Raw genomic sequence first — 26,661 nt, 5'->3', positions numbered from 1 at the left:
TCTAGATTTTTTTATTGTTTTTAATAATAAAAAATATACTATTTTATTGATAAAATATGCAAATGTATTATTTCATACATAACACCGACATCAAAAAATAAATTATTTAAATTGATGAAAAGCGTATACTTTTATAAAAAAACATACTTAACCTATGGTATATTTTGAAATAAGAAGGGAGAAAGCACTTGCGTATATATAATTGATTACTTTAAATTAAAAAATTGTAATTATTTTTTTAATATAAACTTGAGGAACAAATTTTTAGATTAATTACAAAACTTAATTGGGGCCGGTGATTTAAGTATATAGGATATATGATATCGCCATGATATTAGATTTTTCGTGGTTGAATTTTATTATAAAAATAAATTGATTAATTTAAATTGAGAAATTGTAGTTAATTGATTATTATAAATTTTTTTAAACTAAAATTATAATTGAAAAATTATTAAAAAGAAACAAAATTATTTAATATATTGAGACCAACTCAATGTTAATCACATTTTATTTTTTTATTATAAAATATAATAAAATTTTTATTCTCAAAACAAATTAAAATTAGTTATTTTTTAGGATTTAATTTTTTATAATATTTTCATAAAATTTGTATAAAATTTATCTGTTATATTGACTGAACTTATTTATTTACGTAAACTTTATTTATAAACTCAATAAACTTGCTTATGTTTTAATCTGATTTAAATTGTATTGATATATTTTTTTTAATTAATTTAATTTTATTTAAATAATTTGAATTTTAAATTACAAAATTTGTATTATTTAAAAATTTAAAATTTAAATAGATATAATTTAAATTAATAATTAAATTTAATTTTATAAAATTATATGTATTTATATTATTATACTCATATGATTAATTATATTTTTCAATTCGAAAAAAATAACGAGTTGAAACCGTTAATTCTTCACTAAAACATAAATACGCTCGTATTATTTTTAACTTAAAATTTATTAAATAAATGTACTTTTATTATTTTAATTTTTTATTTTAAATAAATATATTTATATTATTTTAAATTTTAATATTTTAAATAAACATACTCTTATTATTTTAAAATTTTTAAAATTTAAATAAACGTACTCATCTTATTTTAAATATTTTGAAATTAACACAAGTAGATTGATTCAAAATTTTAGAATTTTAAATAAATATATTTTTTTAATTTAAAAATAATATGAATGTATTTAAATAAATGTAGGCATGTTCTCTTAATCGTATATTAGGATAGTGTGTAGGATAGGTAGTTGGATGTTAATCGTGTTAGAGAGTGTGAGATAAATATATATATGTATTTTGAGTATTTTTTGAAGGAATTTGATGCATAAATTATCTTAGATTGTGGTGTTTAATATAATATTTAATACACACTACTTTAGTACGATTAATATATTAATAGATTTAGAAATTTACGTTTTTTAATTTAATCTAAGAGAATCAAGTAAAATTAATTCCTCTTTATTTTATTAGCAAATGAAATACATGAAAAATATTAGCTTTGAAATTTGGCGTCAATGATTTTGTGGGGATTGTGCTTAACATAGTTGGTTAGAACAAGTATAAGGAAGATATCATAAATGCTAAGGTAATTTATGGCAATTTCATATGATGGAAGACAAAAATATAATTATGGTATATTGTGGAGATAACATGAGTATAGTTAAAATTTTAGTATGATATCTTTCATATTTGTTACATGTCTCTTTAGTTGGTGGTATTATAGTTTATTTTGATGATATGATAATAGTTTAATTGTATGAGTGTGGTCCTTTTATTTGATTGAATTTTTTCTATGTCTATCCTATTCTTGATGGAATGCCAAAATAAATATTTTTATTAGTTGTTTTTTTTCTCTATTTTTGAGTCGATTTTATTTTGAAAAATTTTTAAAAAATATTGTTGTAGACAAAATTAATAATATTATGTTCAATTATTCAAGGAGACCAAATTAATATATTGATTAAATACTTTTGTTTTATTGAAAATAAATTCTAGTTTCATTAAAAATAAATTTTAGTTTGTTAGTAAAAACACAAAAACGTACATGACAGTGAAATTATAATTTCTAGACAAATAAATTATTATTTTATTATCTTCAAAAAATAATTTATTTATAGAATAATCTTAAAAAATCAACAATAATTTGCATGAAAATAATTTATTAGTAAAATAAAAGTTAATTGATTGATTATCATGACATTTAATTTAATGGTAAATTTATAATTGAACATATTTTTACAGCTTAATTTAAAATCTGTGTTAGAGAAAAAATTTAGCAACTGAAAATGTAAGCATGGAAAACAAAACAAAGCTCGTCAAGAAGATAGAAACAAAAACAAAAAAACAGATGGTACCATTTTTGCTATTCCTATACAAAAAAACATGAATTTAGTTTATTTAAAGAAAAATTGGTCAATAATAATGAAGAAGAAGAACGTCCCAAATTCATCCGTTAAAAATTTAGGAATAATACGCACAAAAAATTGAAACTATTTTAAAAGTAGTTATTTGATCTATTTAAACCTATTTTTTAAAAAAATTATTTGTATAAAATAAATTGATTTTTTTTTAAACCATATGATAACTCATAACAGCCATCAAGCAATTTTATGTAAAATTGAGTGCAAGTGAGTTTCCACCAGAATTGACACTTAAAATATCTCTCTATATATATGCCATCTATATTAGTTTATGACTAATCACAGCACACATATAAGGTATATTCCTTAGGCAACTCAAATGTTGTTTCAGTTCTGGAAATTTTATACACAAGCACTAGAGACACATTTGATCACAAAAATACGCATAAATTTTATCACAAAAATACTAATGAACTAAAGACAGCACCAAAGGAACTAAAAACACAGTGTACGCAGGAATACTCTCCTCGTCTCCAGATCCATTATTCACATCCTGAGTCTCAAGATTAAGAACCAGTGCATTGAAATGGTGACCATCAACAGCGTTTTGAGAAACAACAACTGAATTTTATGGAATAGGTTTATGATTGTCATCTTCAGGATTCAGAAGAAAAAGCGGCAATGCAATTGGTTGCTCTTCAAGAACGAGGGCTTCCCCATGTTTAAGAACAACATGAACTGCTACCCCATGTTCAAGAACCGGTGCGTCTAACATGATCAGCAGCTTCCCAGCAATTTTTTTTAGCATAATTATAAAAGTAAGATATTATTATATATAAAAATTATATTAAAATTTAATCTTTACAATATTTTTTTAAAATATATATTTATTGTTGGATATTATTATTGTATTTTTAAATTGAATAATTTAAAAACGTTTTTGGTGGATAGCTATAAGCGTATAAGGGTAAGGACAATGAAGGATGCATGAGATGGAAGAGTTGGTGGTCACGGAGAGGGATACATGAGAAGAGTAGTTGGGTACGTGGAGGGTCAGTGACTCCCAATGAGAGTTTAATTTTAATAGGTTATTAATGTAAAATATTTTATACAATTATATAATTATATTTGATCTTTTAAATGATTATTTATATATTTAATATAAAAAATAATTATTTTTTGTTAATATAATGTAATTGGATACATTGTAAAAAATTATTTTACAGGATATATCAAAATTAAATTCATACAATAATGTATAAACTTGTAACCTTTTTAGGGTCTGCCCAATAGAGCGGAGACAGCAGAGCAGTAGTGTGGGCTAAAAGCTGAAACCCAAAGACAGCCTAAATTTTTATTCATCAAGTTCTATAACTAACTACTGACAAAAAAAAATATTGGAGTTGGTATATCCTATTCAGGTGACTAAACTTGATCCCGATCCTGTCTATATGCAGACCCCTAGACTCTTGTACTTTTCTTGTCAAAAAATAATAAGCTTTCTAGGGTGAGTAAAAAAAAAAAAAAGAGTGCAAAGTTTAATATTTTAATTTGATTGTGCAAGTATGCTACATGGTACTGGTATTTGGTGTGTATTTTCAATTTTTTTTTAAATAATTATTGACATAGTTGTTCAATACAATTGTTAATGTAGCATTTCTTAAAACAGAAAAAAAACCTAGAGGAGATGAAAAAAATGAGAATAATAGAGCACATCATTTTAAGAAAAATAATTAAAAGACTTCACTTATTTTCATGATTTCTAAATAAATAAAAAAAATTATTCATATTAACAATTGACAATAACAAACAAGAAGAATAGAACAGAATTCCTGAAGTGAATCCTTAAACTAGAAGATGGGGAACTCAACATTGTCTGGACAATTTGCATCTGGTAGTATTGGACATTCAATGAAGCTTCTGGAGGCTGCTGATTTATCAACACAAAGAACTATCTCATTAAGCTGGCTATTACCAGAAGCATCTGTATTGCATCTTATGCCAGCTTCAAACCCTGTTGCTTCTTTTATAACTTGTCTTATCTTTTCAACGCTGTAGTTCTTTCCATCTGGTTTGATTCCTGCATGCATCAATGCATCAATACAATTGAAAGATGTATTTTTATATATAATTGGTCCATAAAAGTGGTTAATTACCATTATTTAGAAGGATTTGAAGGAGGTCAATGTGGTCCTTGAGGTTCAAAGTGAAGTCAAAGTATGCATGTTGGTGAAGAACAGAGTGGGAGCAAGTGCCATGTTTGTCCCATTCATGTTTCCAGAGCTTCATGTTGTCGCTGTTTGTGCTGTTTGTCTTCTTCTTGCTTGGACAAGAGAATGCTGCCCAACTTGTTTCTGCTCTTGGAACTATGTCACTCATCTGATGACATGGTACGGTACATCACAAATAACACATTATTTATGTAAGTTTTAGTCTATGTTAATGTTAATACTGATTTATGTTAATCTTAAAATCAATACTCCTTACTTTCAAATGTTTCTCTTAATTCTATAGGTTAAACTATTTGGCCAATTCTATGGTATCTATTAATTGTTGTCTAATTTTTGCCTAAGTTACCTTTTGTGGTAAATTTTAATTTTTTAAAAATAATTTATTATTATATCTTTTAAATTAAATATTAATTTTTAACTTTTTTTTGGTAAATAGGTACCACTCTTAGGCACTATAGCATTCACCAAACTATATATTGATCTTCATATTGGTATCCTATTGTATAATATCGTGTGTTTGTGAACCAACTATATATATAATAAAGCAGCCATCAATGCGGATAATAACCTAACTGAAGTAGTAAGCATGTATGTACCTTGGATTCGTCGAAGGAGTTTTCTACAGATTTGCAATTGGATGGAAATGATCCATTGTTGAAATTAGGCCAAAGGCCATGAACGGTGAAATTGGAGGCTGGTTTTCCTGTCTGAGGAAAGCAGCAACCTTGCTTTGTGTCACAGGATGAGCCTGGCCACTGCAACAGTGATAAGGATCATTAATCTTAATTAATTACTTTGCCCAAAAACGAAGAGGTAGAAGAAAATTAAATGGCTTAGGCTAATCAGCTACCTGTTGTACAAAGTAGAAAAAATCAAAATCCTGTGAAACACAAATGTTTGCAAGAGCTACAAGTATCAAAAACTTGATGGGAATAATGGAGCTGTTTGCCATTTTCATCTCTCTTTGGTCTTAACTATTTCCTTTTAATGGGAGATGTTAATTAGTATTAATGATAGGTCCTTTTATAGGCAACGAAGCAGTGTGTGTGGGGAAGGTGCAAGTGCAACACCTCAATTTCATTCTTTTCTATTTTCGTGGAGCATGTGCAATATAAAAGTGAAACCTATATTTGAAAGGGAGATCACACCATGTTTGACCTGAATCATGTTTTTGTGTGGAATATTTATATGTAAATCACGAGGTAATTAAGTAGTTTAACTAATTAAATGGTTTACAAGAAGGATAATCCAAAACGGTGAGCTAGCTAAGAATGCTTTGGTTACGAAATGTACAGCTACAGTGATTTTTTTTTTTAATTAAAAGGTGAACAGCTAGAGTGTTATTTTATTAGATTGCGACAACACGTTTAGATTAGGTTGGAATTTTGTTTGGACCTTTGAGCCTTACTCCTCTGTCTCGTAAAAAATAATAGTAATGTTTAGATGTACGTAAGTTTGGGCCAAGTTCGATTGAGATCAAATTGATAGGAGACTGGGACTCAGACTGCAATTCTAGGATCAAGTATTCTGTTCTTAATTGAAATTAAAATTTTAGTTTTGATATACAAATTTTTAGTCTCTTCCATTTTTTTAACAAAAATAGAAACAAAGTATTAAAATTTTTAAAGACGAAAACTAAAATTTTAATAATATTTTTTTAATTATTTTTATTTAATTTTTTAAATTTGTTTCTAATTTTTTATATTTATTTTAAACTAAATATAATATTAAGAGTAGTACATTTTATACCAAATATCTTAATTTCTATGTCTCAGTTTTAATCTCCTGCTAAATACAATCATAAAGAACCTTTGAGATGTTGAAGATTATTGAGCTAGCTTTGGGACAAACATACATTTCATCCATTCAAACACTTCTGGGCTCAAATACAATACTAACCGTATGGCCCATTATTATAATTATTTGATTTGATACTATACACATGATTAATAGATCAGATTTGCTTAATTAGTATTTTAGAAACTTTGAACTCTCCATCTTCATAGCTTGATGTCATGTATTATCTGAATTATGGAGATATAGGTACCAACTAGAGCAATAATTGACCCTGTAAACAGAATTCCTATGATAATAACCAATTCCATTCCAAACTTTTGAGCTGCTTTATTCATCTTCAAGTAGCATAAACATGGAAAAATCCATGAACCTGCCACACTCAAGAATGCTCCGATAAACGCCATAACATAGGCAAAAAAAGGAATGAATAATGCCACAAGCAAGGTGCTTAGCACAATGATTGTTCTGATGAGGATGACAACAGGTCTACCCTTATATAAAAGAGGTAATGTTTCTTCAATCGCATTGGTTATTGGGGTGATTATAACAGCATACTTGGTAAAAGGGTTAATTAATGTTGTGTAAATTGCTATCTTAGTGCTTATTTTTTTTGTTGGAAGATTTAAGGTTACTTGAGAGTTCACATGTTCTCCAAACATCTTGTACCCTATAATAGCCATGGACCCATAGGTTATAGTGCTTGTGATGAAGCATACCATCAAAACCTGCATTTAGCAAAATAACAAGTATAATTACCCGTGCTATGCACATAATAAGATTGAAATTATAATTTTAAATTATTTTTAATTATAATAATTTGATTAATAAAAAAGTAACATGTTATATATTGTTTGTTTTTTTTAATTTAGTGTTAATTGGATCGATTAACTCTAAAATAGTTATTAATCGATTTTAATAATTTACTTTTTTTCAATAAATCAGACATATATACTGAATATGATCATAAATAATATAGTAATAATTAAATCCATCAATAAATATATTGGTTATTATCACACTATAAAATAAATTAAATATAAAGGCTATTAGCACTTATAAATCTATAAAATTGATTTGCATGCAAGGATTTACTTATCAGATAAACTTAAAATATGAACCAAAAATATTTATAAATTGGACCTAGTATCACTTGAAAGAATAATGACAAATGTCGTCTTGTTCTTGTCAAATTTAGATGAGACTTTTCATAACCTTATATATTAATTTTGTGAAATAATTATATATATATACATAAAAAATTCTATACATATACATAAATAAAAAAGTATATGAATTATATTTTATTAAATTCTATGTTATCGGTTATTAAAAACATTAAAATATGAACAAAAAATATTTATAAAATAGACCTAACATCACTTGAAAGAATTATAAAAAATAATCAACTTATCTTATTATCAATTAGAACCATTTCTATGTAAATCATTTTTTTCTGGTCAAATTTGAATAGAACTTTTCATAACCTTATATATTAATTTTGTTATATATATATATATATTATGGTAGTTTTTTTTAATATATACATATACATAAATAATTTTATACATACACATAAATAAAAAATATGTGAATTATATTTTGTTAAACTTTATATTAGTGGTTATTAAAAATATTTAAATCACATATATTAATTATTTTTTTGTTATAATTATTTTATATAATTATTTAGTTTTATAATAACGAGTGATATTGTTTCTTTTGTACACCTTGTTTTTTAGTAATTATCTAAACTATTTTATAGTAATGGTAAGGAAAAGTCAAAAGTTAATACCTTGTAGAATTGAGTTCTATCTTTCATGGAATTGCGCAGTGTAGGAAAGACTGCATGTCCACAGTAACAAAATGCAAAGAGACTAACAGCAGAAGGCAACCCTTTCCAATTAACTAACTCTCCTTTCTGATGAAACCCAATTCCATCAACTTCACCAACACACACAACACAAGCAATCAAAATAAGAGAAGCCACAACCCCACCAATAGAAATGTAGGCCAGAACTCCCAAACTTTTCAACCATGTTGTGGGTAGTATTGCCAGCGCAGTTAGCAACACAAAACCGGCTTTGCCTCCAATTCTAAGGCTACCAATCTTGAAATCCATGTTTGGAAACAACTTCTCAAGGTTGTCACCTTCTAGTATGAGAAACTCTACCGCAACTAAATAGAGCTCTAAGTACATGAAGATGGCTACCATGGTTCTTCCTTTGTAACCGAAAGCAACCTCGCCTATGTCAGGGTAGGATTTGATTAATGGATGTGCGTCCATGCACCTTTGAAGAAGCAATCCTGTGTACCAACACACAGTAGCAACAATGAGGAGCAAAATTAAACTCATCCACCCTCCTTGAGACACTGCATATGGCATTGAGAGTATCCCAACACCTATGGAAAAGAAAGAGAAGAGATTAGAATAATTAATATAGCTGGCACAAAGTTATATAGTTTGATATGATAGATATAGTACCTGACAAGGCATTGAGTCCGTTCAAACATGTTTTGAAGAAGGATGTTCCTCCTCTAAGGGATTCTCCTGATGAATAGGAAACTTGGACTTGATGGTTTTGACTCTCCATAAAAAATAGTAATATTATGATGCATGCAAATTGGAGCTGTTCTCAAAATGAATCACCATGCACCTGAGTATAGTGAGAATGATGAGTAGATAAGCATCATGGTCAGCAATGGCTACTCAGTGAAGGCCATCCCCATGTATATGTATGTGATGATTCATCGCTTTATAGTGAAAGGAACCTATTCTTACATCTCTTGCATTCTCGCTTAAAATAATCCGAAAGATTTGGAGCTTATACCTCACGTGCCTCTTTTATTAATTAAATAAAAAAATTGGCAGTATTATATACTATTGGAAGAGTTTTAAGTGCATGGAGAATACCAATATTCTAATTATTTTAACCGTTGATCTAAATTATAAAAAATATATATAATATATATTAATTAAAATCAATGGTTAAAATAACTGGAAATCATTGTTATGAACTGCAACTTGAGAGGCATATGGTGGGCGTGACATCTTTCCATCCTTTTGTGAGCTTACAAAATTTGAACCAATCTTCTATGTCCAATCCATTTGGAAGCTAATAACTAGCAATGTGTGGGTTGTGGGTTTAGAGGTTATACTGAAAAATTAAAGTAGGTGATAAAAATTTGTTTCAACAAAGAAAAATGAGAATAAATACCAGGCTTTTTACTAAAATAAATTTAAAAAATTATATTTATTAGATTATGTTGAGTTAATATTCAAATTAGTTCTTAAAATATTAACTTCATATATGTTATTTTTTATAATTTATATAATTGCTACATGATAATAAATATTGCTATTTGTTGATGATAAATTATATTAAGCTAAGCAGCATAATTTATTTAAAATATTATAGTATCTTTTAACACATAAATCGTGGAAGTGTGATGTGTTTTACAAAAATATATCAATTGTAGTGCTCTATCACTAAATAATAATAAAATAATAGATTTTTAAAATTATACATAAAATTTATTAGTCTATCATAATTTATGTTAAAAAAAATACAAGCACTCAATATCCCTGTTATAATTTATGTATAAATTAAATAATAAAAATCTAGCACGTCAAATTTTTTGAGTAAAAATCAAACAAAACATAAAATATAAATTGTGAATAACATTCTTGTAAAAAGTAACATTCATAAATTTATAATAATAAAATATTAAATAATAATAAAAAGTTTATTAAAAATTTTATTTTAATAGCATAAAAATTATCCTAATGAAAAAAATTATGATGAAGACTATTATACTAATATTGTATATGAAGATTATTATACTATTATTGTATTTCTGGATAAATTTAACAGGAATAAAGTTTAAAATTACTCGCAATCTAGTATTTTTAAATATCGTATTTTGTCTAATTATTTTCATGATAAACTAGTTGTTGGATTATGTTTGAGTATATTTTTTTTCAGATTAAAAATACTACTATAATACCAAGATTTTATTATTAGAAGAATTTTATGTGATTATTAAAAAACTTAAGATCATAGAAATATTATGATTAGAAAAATATTTATGGTTTGCAGAAAAAAATCGTTAAAATTTTGTGTTTGTAGATACATCGAAAATTCAGTAAGTTTAATTTTTTTCATTTCACAAATGTGATCATACATGTTGGAGATATTAATCAGTCAAAGAATAGTATTTTTTAAATTCTTCTTTGCAAATAATTATAATATTTTTTATTTATTTTTGTTTAAAAATGAAATATTAGGATCATTATATATATATATATATATATATATATATATATATATATATATATATATATATATATAATTCTTTTGTATGAACTGCATTATGAATTTTTTTTCATTAGGAAAATTTTTATATTATTAGTTAAAACTTCATATTATCATTAGGATACTTTTTTTACAGGAATATTATTCATAAGTGTTAATTTTTTATGTGTTGTTTAATTTTTGCTTAATAAAATTTGATGTGTTAGATCTTGGTTGTTTATACATAAATCATGATAGATTATTGAGTATTTGTTCTTTTGTACATAAATTGTGTTAGATTGGTGAGTTTTATATACAATTTTAAAATTGGTGAATTATAGTGTACAGAGGAAAAAGTTATACAGATTTAAAGATATGCTTACGTGGCAAAATTCAAACCACACATTTTAAAGCCACACTTTTCACTTAAAATCGTAACTCTTCACAAAGAAAAGCATCACCTAATGGAAAAAAGTAAATTAGAAGATTTAGGAGAAGAAATAATTAAATTATCAAAATTAATAGATCAAAAATTAATGATTTTAACTAATGTCAACTGTAATGACACCGAATTCTTAAAATCAATACAAAATGATTTTTCTCAAAATCTTTATTTTACTATAAGTTTTATTGAAGGACTTCAAAAACCTGAAAAAACTTATTTTTCACACAGAATTTCTAAAAAATGTTACCATGGAAATGATTCCCCACATCTTTATCATACTTTTAACCCACAATTAAATTCTATAGTAGATATGCTTGAAGAAATATTAGTATCCATAAAATTTCAAAGAAATAAGGAAAAAGAGAATCCCAAAGAAGAAAAATTTCAAAATATAATCAACATAACAGATTTAAAAGTAAAACCACCACTAAAATTATGAATATTGAAGAAAAATTAGAAGAAGTTACAATGCTTTTTAAACAATTAAAAATGGCTCAAGAAAATAATATTATGAAACAGGGATTTCAAATAGAAGAAGAATTAGTAAATTCTGAAAATATAGAAAATGAAGAACACATTCTAGATTATTCAAGCGACGAAGAACCAGCAATTCCAATACAAGTAAAAAATGAAGCTGGAACATCTAAGGATAATCAATCTCAATTTAAATGGGAAACAGATTTTGATAATTATACTTTTAAAAAAGGGTTTATAAATAAAGATTCAAAGTATACAAAAATACCATCAAAATACGTCCCTAAAATTCAGGAAATGGAAGGAGAAAGAATGCTCGATTTAGACTGTAAAAAGAATGAAAAAGAAATTTTCGAAAACTGGTTGAATTCCTTCTTATTAGAAGCCTTTACTAATCCAAAATTTAGTGAATTGTCTGGAAAAGACATTTGGAATTACATAGGGTTTCATACTAAAGGAACTATAAGAGATTATATGACATCAATAGAAAACCAAATAATAGAAGAATTAGCAACAAAAACAATAGCTTATGATAAGATATTATATATAATGATGATTCTATATAAAGAATTTTTTGGAAAAAATATTATAGATCATAGACAAGAAGTCTATAATAAAGAATATCAAGAAGCAAAAAACCATTTAGCTAATATTCAGATATATGATTTATGTAATGTGGAGTCTTATATATGTGAATATAGAATACATTATTACAAATTAAAAGAAGAAGATAAAAATCATTATCTTAGTATGTATATAACAAAGCTTCCATATCCTGCTAATGAATTTATAATGGGAAGATTTATAAGAGAAATAAATAGAGGGACAATTGAAAATAATTTTGGTGGAGCAACCTCTGCAATAAGAGAGGAAATAAAAGAACGTTGTATGCAAGAAGCGACTCAAAAAAGATTTGCAAATATAATTAGAATTTGCTGTCAGGATAATGAAGAGATACCTCAAAAATATGGTCTTAATAAAAAATTTCAAAGAAAAAGAAAATATCAATTTAGAAAAAGAAAATACTATCCAAACTGGAGAAAAAAGATGTATTTTAGAAAGAGTAATAACAATAAAAACAAAAGACAAAAAAATAACTATTGCCCAAATAAAAAAGAAAATTGTAAGGTGTTGGTATTGCCAAGAAGAAGGACACTATGCAAATGAATGTCCAAAAAAGAAGGATAAAAATGATCTTACCAAACAAATAGAAATTGCTAAGTCTTGTTTCATGGAACCATTAGAAGAATCTGATGATAACTTAGACTATATTTTTGAATATGTCTCAGAAACAGACTCAGAGATTGAGTAATAATGCCACATTTATTACTATAAAAATAACAGAAAAGTTTATAAATGCTTTCATAGATACTGGAGCAACACAATGTTTTGCTAGTACAAATATAAAACTTGATTGGAAAAAATTAAAGAAACCATTAAGAGTTAGAATAGCTGACAAATCAATACATAAAATTGACAAAAAAGCAGAGATGGCTGAAATTTTTATTCAAAATTATAGGTTCATTGTTCCATCTATATATATGTTAGATTCTGGAATGGATTTTATCATAGGCAACAACTTTTTAAAACTATATCATCCATTCATTCAAGAATTAACATATATAGTTTTAAAAGCTCCACACGATTTTTCAATAAATCAAAAATCAAAACGTATAAAAATACCAACTACTACTATAGATAAGATCTTAAAATTTAAAATATTTTCTATATTAGAAACATGTTATTTAAATTTATACTTTCAGATAAATATTCCAAAGAATAATCTTGAAATAAAAATAGAAGAACTTTTGGATGAAATTTGTGCTGAAAATCCTTTAGATATTAAGAATACAAATAACGAATTAGTAAGCATTAAATTAAAAGATCCTACAAAAGAGATAAATGTTCCAAATAAAATTTCTTATTCCGCAAGAGATAGAGAAGAGTTCTCATTAGAATGTAAAGATCTTTTGGAAAAAGGAATTATAAGATTAAGTAAAAGTCCTCATGCGGCTCCAGCCTTTTATGTCGAAAACAATAATGAAATTAAAAGGGGAAAACGAAGAATGGTTATTAACTATAAGAAGATGAATGAAGCAACTATTGGTGATACTCATAAACTTCCAAGAAAAGATTCTATTTTAGAAAAAATCAAAGGAGCAACTTGGTTTTCATCTCTTGATGCAAAATCAGGATATTGGCAACTTCGTTTAGACGAAGAAACAAAGAAACTAACTGCTTTCACTTGCCCAACAAAAGAATCGACAAGTGTGTTGCTCTACGAATGGAATGTATTACCATTCGGATTAAAACAAGCCCCAGGTATTTATCAAAGATTTATGGAAGAAAATCTAAAAGAGTTAAATGAATTTGTTTTAGTGTACATTGATGATATACTAATTTTTACAAAACAGGATAAAGAAGATCATCTTCAAAAATTATTAATAGTTTTAGAAAGATGTAAAGAAAAAGGATTAGTTCTTAGCAAAAAGAAAGCAAGAATAGCAAAACAAGAAATAGAGTTTCTTGGATTAATTCTATCCACTCAAGGAAAGCTAAAACTTCAACCAAATATTTTAGAAAAGGTAAATTTATTTCCTAATAAAATAGAAGATAGAAAACAATTACAAAGATTTTTAGGGTGTATAAATTATATTTCTGATCAAGGATTTTTAAAGAATATAACAGAATATACTAAAAGCTTGTTTCCAAAAATAAGTACTAAAAAAGAATGGAAATGAGATGAAAAAGATAGTATGCAAATTCAAAGAATTAAAGAATTATGTGAAAAACTTCCAGAACTTTATATTCCAGAAGAAAATGACTACTTAATAGTGGAAACAGATGCTTCAGACATAACCTGGTCAGGATGTCTAAAAGCTAAGAAAACTATAAAAAGTTTGGAACAAGAAAAAAAATCACTAGATTCTAAATATTTCCCAAAGGAATTACTTTGCAGGTATATTTCAGGGACTTTTACACCAACAGAACAGAGATATACCACTCATGAAAAGGAAACTCTAGCAGCAATTAAATCTCTTAAGAAATGGAAAATTGATTTACTACCCAGAGAATTTACATTAAGGACAGATTCAAGTTACCTAACAGGTTTCATACGATATAATTTAAAAGTTGATTATAATCATGGACGATTGGTAAGATGGCAATTATTTTTGTTACAATATCCAATAAAAATTGAATATATTAAGGGTGACAAAAATGTTATTGCAGATACATTAACAAGAGAATGGAGTTCATCTACAACGCATTAGATCAAGAAATTCACAAATATGAGCAAGAGCTCGAAAAATGCAAGCATTGTCAGCAAATAAGGACACAGATCCAATCCCTAAAGAAGGCCATTGAGGCAATGAAATCAACACAACAAGCAAAACCATCAGAGTTCAGCCAGCTAAGCATGGTGGACAAATCAGGTGAAGAGAAAATTTCAGAAAATAAAACAATTGCTGAAATTATTAAAAAATCCACCCAAGATAAAAAATATTATGTAATCTATAATGGCCCCATGAAAGGAGTATATGATGCCTGAGAAAAAGCAGCACCATTCACACATCAATCAAGGATAATTCATAAAGGAGGATTTTTAACACTAGAAGAGGCAAAGGAATCCTTCAGGGAATATGAAGCTCTTCATCCAGAGCAAACCCTAAAAAGAGCAGATAAAGCTCCAGTTCAAGCCCAAAGAACAGGAATCATAAGAAACATTCCTACAAGGGCTGAAATCAAGGAAAAGAAAAGGGTCTGTAGATCAAATCTCAGAGAAACCCTTAACATAGTCCTGAATTGAACTGAAGAAAAAAGGGCAATCTTGGGATATTATCCTATTGCCAAAGAACAGCTAACAAAGCTGGTTATATTATATTTCCAGATGCTTCCCCATCTGACACCTATCAGTTTTTTCAGTATGGATTAATTGATACAATTTTAATTTTTAATGATCTAAAAATTATTAGTGAGTTTCCTGCAGGATTCATTGATGCAGTAAAGAGATTTAAAAATATGATTGACGATGTAAATCCAAGGGATATATCCCTAAAATTTACAAACAGTCAACCTATTTTTAATGAAGAAGAAGAATGCTTGGTTCCAGCACACCAAGTAATATTCATGTCCGTCTTCCCAGGAAATTTTCAACTAATTGATCAGATTCAAGATTTAACAATTTACAGTCATGAAGGAAGGCTAGCCAGCACATTAGCAAGGGTCTTTGAAAGAACTCAAAAAATAACGAAGGAATCTCACACAAGGATTAATTATAAAAGTAGAAATACTCTACTTGTGTCCAGTAAAAGAAATGAAATTGAAGAAAGAGAGATGAGACTCTTGGTGGAATTTAAATCAGCATTCTACAACTTATCTGGACTTTTAGAAAAGCTCCCTGAAGGGATAAAGAAGAATCTCTGCTATTTAATAAAAGACAGAGAAGACCACAAGTGCCAGCTATGTGCCTCAGAGATATATGAAGAAAGCAATAATGAAACGGAATCAACCCACATGATAAAGGAAGAAGACAATACATCTGAAGGTCACATGATGAAAGAGGAGGACAGCACATCTGAAGCATCTCTCAACATTATTGCATAGTGACGTAAGCACTTAGGTCATAAAGCACCAACAATGTAGCTGGTGCAAGATAGCAAACAATGACGTAAGCAATGACGTCATAAGAAGGGTAAGGATGGGAATTGTCCATCAAACCCAACTATTATAAATAGGTTGCTTAGGCAATTGTAGAAGGCATCAGACAATAGAAAGCAGGAGGCTAAGAGTACTCATATGCTAGGAGAGCAAGGAGGAAGCTGCTGAGGCGATTCTATAGTCTGAAGAAGAATTCCTTTAGGGAAAACCAATTCTAAACTCCCCTCTGGAGTTAGTATCTACAATCTCCCCTCTGGAGATAAAAACATCTTATGTAAAATATACTAAATAAACGAAGTTTTTCTCCAGAAAGGTACGCCTTTATCCTAATCTCTTAGTTATGAATTATTTAGAAAGCTTAGAATTAACAGAAGAATCTGATTATTATAGATTAACTGCTTTATTAGATAATGAAAAACAGGCTGTTCTAAAAACAAAATTAAATATCAAATCAAATGAAAATTTTAATAAACAAAATCTTTTAAAAGAAGTTTTTAATAGAAAAAATATAATATACTATGGAAAAATTCAACTTGAAGCCCCTATAAAGATAAAATCTGCCAATGGAGAACTTGAAATAGCTTTGATAAATGATGAAGAATTGAGTAAATAGATTGAGAAAATTAAGGATCAACAAAAAAGATCTAAAATTGGATGGATTCATATTAGTACTATACAAGTCTTAATCAAATCTACATATATGAAATGAATTAATTCACCAATAAGCTTAGCAATCTGTGACAAAAGAATTACTGATGACCCAATAGATCAAATAATTGGAATTGTTCATGGAAACTTGGCAAACGTAAATGTTAAATTCAATGCCCATCTTGGATATGCTATACCTTTATCAACTGAAAACCTTGGAAGATCTATATGTTTGGCTTATAAATTTCATAGAAAGAATCTAATGGAACAAGAAGATGAACCTTTTTCAATTACATATGCAATAAATTATGCTTTAACAAATAGCCATCATAGTATAATATTTAAAAACAGAGAAAGAATTTATGTTGATGAATTATTTCAGAAAATTGTAAAAACAAAAATACCAAAATATAAAGCTATTGAAAACCCAGTTCTATTATTAAAAGAACCATCAGGAAAATTAGTTTCATCGAATTTTCAAATAAGAGAATCTAAAATTAATAGCCCTTTAAGTTTATCCAAGTTAAAGATTAAAAAAGAAAATTCTGAAATAAAAGAATTAACAAAAAAGGTCGAAAAATTAAATGAAACCCTAAACATTAAATTATGATAATAAATAAAGAAAAAATATATGTAACTTATCAAGACAAGAAACAAGAGCTCTTTGAAAGAGAAAATTGGTTGAATTATTTACAGTCTTCTGAAATAAATCAAAGAGCATTTGAAGCTCTAAAAATAATCTATGACAAGTTAAAAAGAGAAGTTGAAGAGCTAGAAAAATTAATAGAATCTCTAGAAAATAGTGATGAATCGATGATAGAATTTGCAGAAATTCTAAGATAAATAATGGAGCATACAAAGATTGAAAGACCAGAAAATAAAATAAAAAGGAAAAGGGCGAAAAAATTAAAAAGTAAAATAAAGGAGTATAAAAGGGAATTAAATAATCTTCAGATCAAAATAATAAAAAGGATGGAAATAAGAGTAAATATAAACAAGTTGGAGTTAAACTTAAAAAATTTATAAATGCCTGGAAAACCATATTATGACTTAAAAGAATTAAAGCTGTTAAAAGAAAAAATGGAAAATGAAGTTGAAAAATTAAAAAGATATTTAGAAACAACAGAAAGTGTAGAAATAAAAGAAGTTTTTGAGGATTTAAGAAATTATATTAAAGAAAAATACAAACAGATAAAAGATTTTATATACAATAATCCATGCAAAAAAGAATATTATAAACTAAAACAAGATTGAAAAACTATAAAAATCAGAATTATAAATACTAGTAATACGGTCAATACTTTTTATTATGAATTGGCAAATTATTTGAAGAGTTAATAGAAATTTCGAAAAAGAATTTAAAAGAAAAGACGACTTTAAAAATTGGTATCAGAGCCAAGTTAACGATTAAGGGTAACACTTTCTCTTTAAGTAACACTTTTTAGTGATACGCTTTTAAATCAATAAAACAAAAATCTATAAATCTGTACAGATTTACATCTTTACAGTAGATGGACCCTTTAAAATTTTACTAATATATTCTATCATTATATTATTTATGTGTTAAAGAATATTATTGAATTTGTAAATAAATTGTGATAACATGCCGCAGTGATTTGTATGTTTTTGTAAAACAATTATTCTACCACAATTTACGTCTTAAAATATAGTATAATATTCTTAATAAATCATGGTAGGATAACAAGATTTATAAATAATAATATTATTATTTATATATAAATTATAAAATAAAATATCTATAATATAATATAATATAATATAATATATAATGCCAATACACAGGTTTAGTGTTCAAAATTCTTTTCTAATTTTACCCTTTCTAATAATCTATCCTACTATATGTCAGTTATTTCATATTAAAATTTTTTTACTATTTCATCTTCTCTCTTATCACATATATTCAAGTTTTTTCTTTATCTCATTAATTCACAATCATGAAATTTCTATAATTATCTCTTTCTTCTCTTCCTATCTATCATCTCAGATTACTATTTATAATGCATAATAGAAAAAAAATTTTCTTTTCTTATTCATTTTCTCCTGCATCCTTCTTACTTTACTTAGATAGAACATAAAACCTAATATCTATAATCTATAATCTATAATAATATATAATGCCAATACATAGATTTTGTAAGGTCCCACATCGATTGAGGAGGGAAACGAAGCATGCCTTATAAGGGTGTGAATATATTTTCCTAGCATACTGTGTTTTGACGAGTGAGTGTAGGGGACTTCGACTCAAATTTAGTGTCCAAAATTCTTTTTCAATTTACTTAGATATAACATAAAATCTAATATAAGGATAATTTGTGTCTAAATTTAAGTTTCAATATTGCTCCTAAAAAAAATTTATTATTAAAAAATTCTTTTATATTAAATAAAAAAATTTATCCTTTTTTTACAGTAATCTGATTAAAATTTTTGTATTGGATATAAATTATTGTTGTATTTTTTTTATTTGGATATATTTTTAAAGAATAAAAATAAAATAATTCAATAGGAATAATTTTTTAAGGAATAAATTTAAGTTTTTCTCTTATCATACTCTTCTAAAACACTATAGGTACTTACTTAATATATAATGTCAATTGGCATCTAAATTTAAGTTTCAATATTATCCTAGAGAATTTTATCGTACTTCTGTTTGAATAAAAAAAAATTTCACATATTTTTTACAGCAACTTTATCAAGAATTTTTTATTGGATGTAAATTATTCATGCAGATTTTTTTTATTATGGATATAATTTTAAAAGAATAAAAGTACAATAATTTAATAGGACAATACTTTTTTTAAAAGAATTCACACAGAATAAATTTTACATATAATATTCATTCATATGAGTTCATTCATGGAATATCTTATAAAAATTATATTTAAGTAATTTTTTTTATCTTATAACCATTTTATATTTTGGATTTTAAAATATTGTATTTTTATTTTTATTCAAACTTTATTTTTATATTTTATTTTAGTTCTGTTAATAAAAAGGTATTAACATTAGTTTTAACGTTAACTTTTAGGATAAATAAAAAGATGAAATTTTTTTTATAAATTTGATGATTAAAAAACTATTTATTATAGAATAAGTTAAGTCTATTTCTTAACTATAAGAATATATATAATTCACTCTTGAATGTAATCAAAATAAATACATATCTAATTAATTTTTTAAATTTTAATGAAATACATATTTAATTTTTTAAATTTTACATTAATTATTAAAATTATGATATAACGGATGTATTTAAAAAAAATAAAAATGACTTCACAACTATTTTTGTATTGGAATAAAACATGACTCAATAACTATAGAGTATAATTTAAATAACTATAGATAAGTAACATAAGTAATAAAAAATGGACATAAAATTTAATTTTTTTGTTATTTGGTACAAAAATAATATAATAAAATAAATCATTGTTCTCATACATAATAACATAAAATTTAACATTATCCTTTTCTAGAGCCTTCTATTTTTTTAGTTTTTATCCTTATTTTTGTACTTTATTTTAATTTTATTAAACCAAAAATTAGTAATGTCATTTAACTTTAATTTTTAATTTTATCATAAATAAAAATATGTGATTTTGAATGTATTAAATAATAAAAAAATTCATAATAAAAAAAAGTTAAATTTACTCATTTATTATATTTATAGTAGTATAAATGATTCACATAAGAGTTACAAGATTTTTTTTGAACTTTTATTTTTAAAGTAGTATTCACTTTTAAGTGTAATAATTATGAACTAATATATGTTGGTAACTAATTGCGATTGAAGAGAAGATAGAAAGAGAATAAAAACCGAGGAAGAAAGAGAGAACAAGCTAATATAAGAGTGGTAGTAAGACATACTTAGATAGATAATGAAGGTTGTGGTAGGTTTAGAGAAGGGGGTTGAATCTATGCCTTCCTTTTAAGTTGCTGTTATAACCTTTTTAAATAAAAACTTTCAATTCTGATTCTGTTTGTACTCAGCAGCGAAAATTTATGAGACAATTTATTTTTGTCTCATGAATATCAGAAAACAGAACACAGCAGAGAAGAGAAAAGCTAACACCAGCATATATCCTGGTTCAGTTGCCTTGTGCTATGCAACCTACGTCCAGCCTCCTCCACAACAATGGAGAAATTTCCACTATAGTTAAAAGTATTACATACACCAATTTCACACTCAAGTTCTAACCTAACTTGACATTGGCTATGCTAACACCTAACTATTCACTTTTAGTGCTAACTCAACTAAGAAAGGGATACCTAACAGGTACAAGATACAAGACACTTAACCAATCTTAAGAAATCAGAAAATAACTCTAGGCTTTTCTCTCAAGTGTATCACTCAGTCTTTTTCTACTCATGGCTTTTACTTGAGCTTTCTCACAATGTCTTTTCTCACAAGAAATTACAGAAAGATAAACATAGAAAAGTACATCACAATCTGTAAAACATGAAGGAGATTGACTTCATCAACAGCCTCTTAGTTATGTGCATAACCAGATTCGCAAACCTCAGATTGAGTTCTTCAGTGTTGGCCGAATGCTTCTTTGAAAGAAAGCATTATCCAAGTAGATGAACTTTTCTTCACAACACAACTCACAAACTCTGGTTTTCTCTCATTGCTTCTAAATGTGCAGAAAGTCTTCTTTTAACTCCTTGCATGTTGCTGGGTTCTTTTTCCAAGGTCAACACCTTGAGCCTTGAATTTTACCAACCCACAGATTCACTTTTTTCTCCTTAAACCTTAGATTAGAAACTTTACTTCTGACTTATCCAACTTGACCGAAAGACATGAAGGAGTAACCGAAATTATCTTCCAATGGTCAACCAAATCTGAACCATAGAGATGTAACTTGGTCCCCAAGAATCTCTTGTGACCGTGGATTTGTAACCGTGAAGAACAGAGATCAACTTTCCTTTGTATCCCATTTTGGACCGAACAGAGAGTTGGAAAGAGGAGAAGAAGCTTTGATACATGCAAGAAAAAATGGGTTACCTTTAACCTAAGCTTGATTTGGTTTGAACTTGGTGATTTGACATCTGCCTTTCAAGCTTTATCTTTCTCTTTCTTGCTTCTTTGACAATTTGCTTAGTGAAGAAGCTTTCTCTTTCTCTATCTCACTTTTCTAAGTCTCTGACCAAGGTGCAGAAGTGAACGTTGCTTTTGGTAAGGAAAAAGAGAGGGATTTTCTTGCTGAATTTGACTCAGGCTTGGATCGGGTAGTGATTTTCTTGGCCCGTTTGATTCCACAGCTTTGTTTCCTTTTGGGCTTTGTTTATTCCATTAACCCATCAGCCTTGTTTTATTTTCCATTCTATTTGGGCTGTACTTCAGATTTTGGCCTGTAACATTAAATAATTAGTAATATGCAATTTATAATTAATCAACACTAATTATTTATTCTGCCCAAAAATAATGTTTGTCATCACTAATTAATTTAGTTAATTTCTTAACTCAACAATCTCTCCCTTGATGACAAACATAATCAAGCAATAACCAAAAGGAATTAAAATTTAATAAATTTAGAGAACTTCCCTTTAATGTTACTTGCTTTAGTGTTGCTCCTCCTTTCCTTTTCAAGAGTAGCTCCCCCTAGATTTATGCTTTCCTCTTTGTTCCTGTTTTACATTGTACTTAAAGAGAACACAATAGAGAGCTGTACACATTAATCTTGTCTAAGGGATATCAAGCAGACAACATTACATAATCAGCCCAACATCAAGCTAATATTAGTAGCCAAGAGATTCAGCATGTGAAATCAAGTTTTAATGCAGCAATCAGACAACAAATCCCAAAAGAAATACTTGTAGCCTGCATCAATGCCAAAAAGCCAAAAAAATCATAGGACACATTTATCATCATCTAGTATCCTATTGCTATTACTCCCCTTTTTGTCATCAAGGACGGATAAAAAGCATGATCAACAAACAGTGTCTTGGATCCTGCAGAAAAAAGTCAGTTCATAGTGCACAGTACTAACTAAACTACCAAAAGTTCAATAGTATTAAGAGTTATTACAGTCATCCAAAATGAAAAAAATTGAACAGTAGCAAAAGAAACATAATTCATGAGACAAAAAGGAGAGCAGCAGCAGCAGTTTTTGTGAGACAATTTCTAGGCATCAGAACCATTCCCCTCTGAGTCAGCTTCCTCTTCAACATCAATGGTAGGGTCTTCATCCTTTTGAAGGTTATCAATGAAAGTCATGAACACAGCCACTCTATCCCTTGACTTCTTTAGGAAATTCTCATGCTTGCTGGCTAGCTTCCGTTGTTCCTTGCTCATGGCAATCATATGATTGGATTGGGAAACAAACTCCTGAACAACATCTTTGACTACATTCACCAGAGCTTATTTCTTCCCAGTAGATATGGATGTGCCCTCAGTGGAGAGAGAAGGAGATTCCTCAGGAATAAAGTCATCATCTTCATCATCTAAGATCACCCGTTCAGATCGAGTAGGTCCTTTGGGCTGTTTCACTGAACCACCCCCTTTTAGGTATGAATGTCTATTTTGATATTCCTCATTGGTCAAGTCAACACCAAAATACTCAAATATACAAGTTAGAAACATGCCATAAGCAAGTGCTTTGTCCTTTTTACTTCTAACAGAATCAAACATATATCTAACCATCAAGTATGCAAATGAAATTTCAGTTTTGGTGAGAAGGACATATAAAACAAGAGTATCAGTGTAGGAAACCCTTTGATATGAACCACTTTGAGGGAGAATGATGTGGTTGATAATACGGTGCAACTGAGCACGTTCATATCCTAAGGCTTTGTGGGTGGGTGTAATGCCATCAATCAAAGAAACATGTTCACAAATGTGAGCCAATGCATCATGGTAAGAAATTCCAACACCTTCATCCCACTTAACCGAAGTGTAAGCACAAGACCTAACGTCAGTATACTTCAAAGCATCACTGATAGTTTCATTGTTTAAAACTATGTCTCGGCCCTTTACATATGAGTGTGCAGTGCCTTCATGATAAGTCATGTTGGCATAAAATTCTTTGACCAATAAGGGATAAACAGGCTTTTTGATGTCAAAAAGATAATTTCAGTCCAGAAAAATCAAGTTATCAACAAATGGAAAACCTTTTCTTTTCAAAGATTGCAAATCAGCTAGAAAATATGGACACAGGGTACGATACTTGATAACCCCATCATAGAAGTCATGATTCATGGCAGATTTGAATCTATAGGGATTATAGTTCAAATGAGAGGTCAAAAAATAAACTTTGTGATCAAAAGGTCCAATGTCTGGTTCTTTAACAGTTTTGAGAGAGACTCGAGTTTTACCTTGTTGAGAGCGCACAGGAACTGACCTGGATTTGGGTTGTGTTAGTTTGGGAACTGGTTCCTCAACCGCCGGACGTTTGTCCTTGGAGGAGCTTGGCTTTGAAGAACTAGGTTTTAAGGAGCTTGGTTTGGAAAGCGTCGTCTTTGGTGGTGGCGTTGGCTTGGCAGGGGCTGGAAATCGTGTCATGGTCTTGGTCCGCGCCATGGGAGCAGTGCGAGAAGGAGAGGTAGGAGGAGAAGTTGAGGGAGTGAAAGTAGGGTCTTGAGAGCGAGTTGATGGTCTAGGATATCCTGGAAGCTTATGGATCTTTTCACGCAGTGCTCTTTTAGCAATAACTTTCTTCTCCATTTGGTTAGATTTATGCTTTTGAGGGAAGAGAAGCATTAGAGTGATTGGAAAGAAACTGAAGGGTTTGGGGAGAAGTTATGGAGGGAAGAGAGGGAGTGTTGGTAACCATACCCAAAAGAAAATTTCTCACACCATGCAACTGTATCACCACTGATTTGACTTTGAAAAGACATGACCTCATTAAAAAAAGATTTTATTTGATTTAAAAATAAAATAACAAATTAATTTCAAATTTTGAAAAACTTAAAAATGAAATCAAATTGAAATCTTTTTTGGACCAGAAAAACATAGAATGAAAATCCTTTCAAAAAAATTAAACACACAGCCCAACAATAGTTAACAACCAAACAAAAATGTAACATTCATATTTGGGCCCAGAGGTGGTTGGTTTTAAGGAAATATATTGGACCACTCTAAATCTGATTTTTGAGGTTGGCCCAAGTCATTTTTCACTTGAAGTAAGCCCAGATCACGCTGATTAAGGGGAACGTTCTTCTTCTGCCCAGAATTGTCTCATACCTGTTTATGAGACAAAAAGCTGCAGCAAACATATTAGCAATTTTCAAACAATGAATCATAGCTCAAAATTGCAAGACTAGTTCTAAGCATACAGAATCTGTCCTCAGGCAGGGGTTTAGTGAAAATGTCTGCCAATTGCTCTTCCGATTTAACAAATTGAATGCTAATATCCCCTTTTGAACATGTTCTCTTATTGAGTGAAATTTCACTTCAATATGCTTGGTTCTAGAGTGCAAAACTGGGTTTTTAGAAATGTTAATGGCACTCATGTTATCACACAGTAAGGGGATATTTTCAGCATTTAATTTGTAATCGGCAAGCTGAGTTTTTAACCATAAAAGCTGAGAACAACAAGAAGAAGCAGCTATATACTCAGCCTCTGTAGTGGATAAGGCCACTGTTGGTTGCTTCTTGCTTGACCAAACATTTAAGGACTTTCCAAGGAAACAACATAGGGCTGAAGTGCTCCTTCTATAAACTCTATCACCAGCAAAATCTGCATCACAATAACCAACTGCAGAAAAATCATCAATCTTAGGATACCAAAGACCAAAATTGGATGGGTCATGAACATATCTAATGATCCTTTTAACTGCTGAAAGATGTGACTCTTTAGGTTTGGATTGGAACCTTGAATACAATCCAACACTTTGCACAATGTCGGGTCTAGAGGAAGTTAAGTACATAAAAGAACCAATCATTCCTCTATACCTAGTCTCATCTACATCTTTCTCAGTTTCTCCCTTATCTAATTTAGAATTAGGGTGCATGGGAGTTCCCATGGGTTTGGCATTTTTCATACCAAATTTCTTAACTAATTCCTTGGCATACTTCTCTTGATGAATGAAAATACCATTTTCAGTTTGTTTAATTTGCAGCCCAAGGAAAAAATTAAGTTCACCCATCATACTCATGTCAAATTCACTTGTCATGAGTTTTCCAAATTCAGAACAAAGGAATTCATTGGCTGATCCAAAAATAATGTCATCAACATATATTTGGACTAGAATAAAAGAATCATTAGAATTCTTGATAAATAGAGTTGTGTCTATGGTGCCTCTTTGAAAACCATTTTTCAAAAGAAAAGAGCTAAGTCTCTCATACCAAACTCTAGGAGCTTGTCTTAAACCATAGAGAGCTTTAGATAATTTGAAAACATGATCAGAATGCTCTTTATTTTCAAAACCAGGTGGTTGTTCCACATACATTTCTCTATCTATCACACCATTCAAAAATGCACATTTCACATCCATTTGATATAATTTAAAACCACAAAATGCAGCATAGGCTAAGAGAAGTCTTATGGCTTCTATTCGGGCAATAGGGGCAAAGGATTCATCAAAGTCTATTCCTTCTTCTTGGTCATATCCTTGTGCCACAAGCCTTGCCTTGTTTCTTGCAATGCTGCCATCTTTTCCTAACTTGTTCCTAAATATCCACTTGGTGCCGGTCACTTTCTTTCTATTTGGCCTTGGAACCAAAGTCCACACTTGGTTCTTCTCAAACTCAAGAAGCTCATCCTCCATTGCTTTAACC

General features: G+C 28.4%; 2 protein-coding genes across 2 annotated transcripts; both read right to left on the bottom strand.

Moving 5' to 3' along the window:
• Nucleotides 1–3,701: 3,701 nt before the first annotated feature.
• Nucleotides 3,702–5,621, bottom strand: LOC112771552 (ribonuclease 1-like). The gene is made up of 4 exons (XM_025816329.2): nt 5,464–5,621; nt 5,210–5,368; nt 4,539–4,761; nt 3,702–4,462 (listed from the first exon to the last, which is right to left on the bottom strand). Exons 1-4 carry the CDS (start codon nt 5,569–5,571, stop codon nt 4,233–4,235), a joined length of 720 nt encoding a protein of 239 aa, XP_025672114.1. The 5' UTR covers nt 5,572–5,621; the 3' UTR covers nt 3,702–4,232.
• A 793-nt stretch (nt 5,622–6,414) lies between these two features.
• On the bottom strand, nt 6,415–9,143 carry LOC112791939 (amino acid transporter AVT1I). Its single transcript, XM_025834989.3, has 3 exons — nt 8,893–9,143; nt 8,203–8,810; nt 6,415–7,135 (listed from the first exon to the last, which is right to left on the bottom strand). Exons 1-3 carry the CDS (start codon nt 8,999–9,001, stop codon nt 6,614–6,616), a joined length of 1,239 nt encoding a protein of 412 aa, XP_025690774.1. The 5' UTR covers nt 9,002–9,143; the 3' UTR covers nt 6,415–6,613.
• Between the last annotated feature and the right edge of the window lie 17,518 nt (nt 9,144–26,661).

Source organism: Arachis hypogaea, chromosome 13 (genome assembly GCF_003086295.3).
Source record: "Arachis hypogaea cultivar Tifrunner chromosome 13, arahy.Tifrunner.gnm2.J5K5, whole genome shotgun sequence".
In the NCBI taxonomy this organism is placed as follows: Eukaryota; Viridiplantae; Streptophyta; class Magnoliopsida; order Fabales; family Fabaceae; genus Arachis; species Arachis hypogaea.
This window is presented reverse-complemented; position numbering and strand designations above follow the sequence as displayed.